At 67.9% G+C, this 4308-nt stretch overlaps 1 protein-coding gene across 1 annotated transcript; it reads right to left on the bottom strand.

Annotated features, from left to right (window-relative positions):
* Window positions 1-329: 329 nt before the first annotated feature.
* Window positions 330-4100, bottom strand: LOC142825127 (maestro heat-like repeat-containing protein family member 7). The gene is made up of 10 exons (XM_075916851.1): window positions 3936-4100; window positions 3502-3624; window positions 2900-2967; window positions 2675-2780; window positions 2310-2405; window positions 2040-2144; window positions 1515-1650; window positions 1191-1285; window positions 790-942; window positions 330-438 (listed from the first exon to the last, which is right to left on the bottom strand). Exons 1-10 carry the CDS (start codon window positions 4098-4100, stop codon window positions 421-423), a joined length of 1065 nt encoding a protein of 354 aa, XP_075772966.1. The 3' UTR covers window positions 330-420.
* Between the last annotated feature and the right edge of the window lie 208 nt (window positions 4101-4308).

Below are 4308 nucleotides of genomic sequence, written 5' to 3'. Positions count from 1 at the left end.
TCTCTGGCACCCGCACCCCCTCCCCCAAACCTTCTGCTCCCCCTTCACCCAGGTCACAGCTCCCTCCCTGACCCTGCACCCCTCTAGAGCCCCTCCCCCAGGCCAGAGTCCTCTCCTGCACCCATACCCCCTCCTGGACCCTGCACCCCTATCCACCGCCCCAGATCATACCCCCCCCCTGCACCCAGGCTCCACCCCTAAGCTCCCTTCTGCACCCAACCACCCTGTCCCAGACCCCAAACCCCTCGGTAGAAATGTGGCCCTTGATCAGTTGCCAAAATGGCCCCCCCATTACAAATTATTGACCAAGCCTGATCCAAATGTTTTTTGAAACATTGTTTAATGAGAATGTAAATACAATTCAATACAATTGGGAGGATTGGGGGGAGGGGGCTGCTGGCTCCTCAGCTCTTGCTGCTCTCACTGGGTGTCTTCCTGCTGCAAGGGAAGCAGAATCCGTCACATTCATCCCTGGGGACTCAGGGGAACTGGCCCCCCAGCATTTCCACCCTCCTCCCCCCTGCTCTCTAGTCACCCCCCGTCAGGCCCGCAGGGTGAGCTCCTGCCCCCCCCAGAGCTCCTGACACCTCGGCCCCCTCCCGCCTCCTAGGACAGTTTCTGTGTTCAGAGCCTCCCCCACCCCCAGGGACGCTCGCAGGGGCAGGAGGGATTCTGCCAGCAGGGACGTGGGGTGGGGGCAGCCTGAGGAAAGGGGCGGGGGACTCCCTGAGGGGATGGGAAGGAGACCCTGGCCCTGCCCCACTCTCCTGATCTGCTCCGGCTGCTCACCATGTATTCCAGGAGCTGATGGGCCTGCCCATGCAGGGCGTGGGCCAGGACCAGCCCGGCCTGGCTGGGGCGCCGCAGGGGGGAGCGGGCAGCGAGCAGAGCCTTGTCCAAAAAGCAATTCTCCTGCTCTGGTGTAAAGAGCTGCCCAAAGACCTGAAATCAAGAGCACAGGAGGTTTCAGCTGACGGCCCAGAGCCCGGCCCCAACTCCTGGGGCTAAAACAGCTTCCTCCTCCCCCAAACTTCCTTCCAGACCCTGCACCCAGACGCTCTCCTCACCCGGCACCCCAACCCCTGCCCCAGGTCACAGCTTCCTCCTGCCCCCAAGACCCTCCTACCCCCACGAGGGCCCCAGCCAGCCCCACCCCCGAGCCCTGCCCTGCCCTGGCAGCGCGTCCTTACCTCTCCCACCCTCACGCTGTTGCTGTGAGCCAGGACCCATCTTTCTTTGTAGTAGTGTCTGCACCACAGGTCCTCTGCCTGGTGGATGTTGAGGCCTGCAAGAGACACAACAGGGTCATTCTGCTGGCAGGTCTGAGCCCTTCCCCTCCCACGGGTCCCTGCAGGCATCCCTGGGCAAATGGAGGGGCACAGGGGGCAGAAGGGGAACACAGAGGGACGCATCCCCCCTTGGGCCAGTCTGGGGGAAAAGGGCTGGGTCCCCTCCCCCCGCCGCCGGCACCCTCAGGGTGTCCCTGGGGCCCAGGTCCCGGCTGGGTTCCTTACCCCTGTGGTGCAGGAGGAGTTGATACAGGCTGTGCACCCCCTCCCGGGCCAGCCGGCTGACGTCTTCGGATGGGTCCGAAATAAAAAGGCCCAGCTGGGCCACGTGGTGACCCATCCTCGGCCAGTCGGCGGAGTTCTGAGGGGAGAGAAGAGGGGGGGTCCCTCAGCATCCTGGGGCTGCACGTCCCATGCAAACGGCCGCCGAGGCGGGTCTGAGCTCGGGGGACGGACAGAGACACCTCCCGGGGCGGGGCGGGGCCGGCCTTGCGAGGAGACAACCCTGAGCAATGGCCCCGACTGAAGGGTCACTCCGGGGGTGGAACAAGGGGATCCACTGACGGCCACTCCCCAGTCCCCAGGCCCAGTCCCTCAAGAGCCCCCCTGAAGGGCCCAGGGTCGCCCCTCCCCGGGGAAAGGAGAACGCGGCCCATTCCCGGCCCATTCCCAGCCCTGCCTCTGCCTCCCGGGGACGCTCCCAGCCCCGCGCCCTGCAGCCCCAGACCCCCCGGCTCCCAGGTCACTTACGTCAAACCCCGGGAGGGTGGTGGCGACTCCCAGCAGGGCCGTGGTGCTGCCAAGGGCCCTGGCTCGCTCCTGGGGCAGGCGGGACTCCAGCCACGGGCTCAGGTGCTGGGGGGGAAAGAGGCAGGTCAGGACCCGTAGGGAGGTGCCGGTTCTGGGCAGAGCCTGGGGCTCCTCTCGGACTGTGCCCCCCCCAGCCACTGACACTGCTCCTCTCTCGGCCCCCCCCCGAGGAAGCAGGGACAATGGCCCCGTCCCCCCCACGGGGCTCACCTCCATTATGAGCTGCAGCCGGGCGGTGTCTGGGGACTCGGCGAGGAGGCTCGCCAGTAGGGCCTGGAGGTCGTAGGGAAGGGCCCGGATGAACTGCTGCAAGACAAGGGGGAGCCCTGGGTCAGAGGGGGGTTGGGGAATCCAGGCCACCCGCTGGCCTCGGGGTGCAGCCTTGAGCAGGGTCTGAGCCGCCTCGCAGAGCAGGGAGGAGCCCAGGCTGGGCATGGAAGGGACGGGCCCCCCGGGAGAGCAACGGGAACCCTGGAGGGAAGGATCCAAACCTGCAGCTTCTTCCCGCCCTCTGCCCCCCCCCCTCCTCTCTGGAGCTCCAGCCCAGCCCGGGAGCAGGGCCCGGAGGGACGTACCTGCGTGTGGATGGGCTCCTGCTGCCAGTCCCCAGACACAGTCTGTCCCACGGCCGCCGTCAGCAGGGGGCTCAGGAGCTGGGCCCGCAGGGGAGGCTGCAAGGTGCTGGCAGGAGAGAGGGGCAGAGACTGTTAATTCAGCAGCAGGAGACAGAGACTTTCCCACTCCCTGGCCAGGGGATCTGCTCTGGGGGGAGTCGGCGGGGGGGGGGGAGGGGTCGGTACCTGAGGCTGCAGGCGGCGTTGAGGCAGTCGGCCAAGACCAGCGGGGGGGGCGAGTCCTCCATGATCTCCTGTGAGACCCAAGGGGAAAAAGGGGCGTGTGAGGCTGGGGCCCCAAGAGACGCTCACACGGCCAGCGCCCCCACCCAGCAGGATCCAACCCCACTGCCTCCCGCTGCCCTGTAGCCCCCCTGCCCAGCACAGGGCCCCTCCCAGCACCCCCCTCCCAAACCGGGACCAGCTCAATCCTTGTCCCCAGGCCGTCTCCTGCCCCTCCCTGCCCTGGTGACCAGCCTCTGAACCTCCTCATCCCTGCTCCCCAGGCGCATCCCCAGCAGCCCGCTCGGCTGCCTTCCAGCCCCCCATGGCCCGGGGAGACCCCTCCCTGTCCCGAATCCCCCTTCCTGTCCGGCACCCCACACCTGCCCCATTTCTGTGTCCCTCCCTCCTCCAGCATCCCCACCCACCCTCCCCATGTCCACCTCCAGCCCTCCTGGCTCCACCCATCCCGTTTCCAGCACCCCCACCCGCCGCCATGGCCCAGGCAGACCCGCGTCCACCCCACGTATCCCCTTCCCTCCTCCCGGCTGCCGCGACTCGCTTACAACGATCCTGGCCATCATGGTGTCCTTGCAGCAGCGCGGCGCCAGGGTGTCCTCGCCCCTTTGGAGGGCGGCGAGGCAGGCGAGGGGGATGGCCAAGAGGAACCGCTGCAGGGCGGCTGGGCTCTGCGCCCCAGAGAGAGTCTGTGAGCCTGGGGCCTGCCTGCCCCCCACGGACAGCTGCAGGGCTCAGGCCTCCCAGGAGTGGAGGTGGGAGCTGCCGGTTGTCCAAGCACCCGCACTCCCCCCCAACTGCTGCCTCAGGCTTGTGGGGGCCCAGCTGGTGCATGACAAGAGCCCCCAGCTTGGGGGGCCCAGGCCATGCAGGAGAAGGGGCCCCAGGGGGATCCCCAGGGACAAGCCCCTCCCGGAGGGGGGGACGTGCTGGGAAGGGGCCGGACAATCTCGGGTCCCCCCCGTGTGGAGAAGGTTCCTACCGTGTCCCGGGTGTGGAGCTGCTCTTCGATGTCATAGATGGCCCCTTCCTCCACCCGGGAGTCCACCCGCTCCTGGCAGAGCTCCGCCGAGGCGCAGGGGGGCTCTGTGCGGGAGGGAAGGGACCAGGGTGACTCCAGCGGCCAGCAGGGGTCACGCGCCCCCATGTCAGGGGCCCAGGGCAGGTTGGGCCCCACACGCCTTTCGCAGGGACCCATCCCCCTGCCACCCTCACATCTGCCAACGCCCTCAGCAGAGCCCCCACCAGGAACAAGAGAGCCAAGCAGCCCCCCCCCCATCCATTGCCCTGGCTGCGGGGCAGACACTGGGGCTGCCCCCCCGGGGTACTGGGTGAGCCCCTGGGCCCAGCGTGTT

This window comes from Pelodiscus sinensis, unplaced genomic scaffold (genome assembly GCF_049634645.1).
Source record: "Pelodiscus sinensis isolate JC-2024 unplaced genomic scaffold, ASM4963464v1 ctg36, whole genome shotgun sequence".
In the NCBI taxonomy this organism is placed as follows: domain Eukaryota; kingdom Metazoa; phylum Chordata; order Testudines; family Trionychidae; genus Pelodiscus; species Pelodiscus sinensis.
The sequence above is the reverse complement of the archived record's forward strand: the minus strand, read 5'-3'. Positions and strand labels throughout refer to the sequence as shown.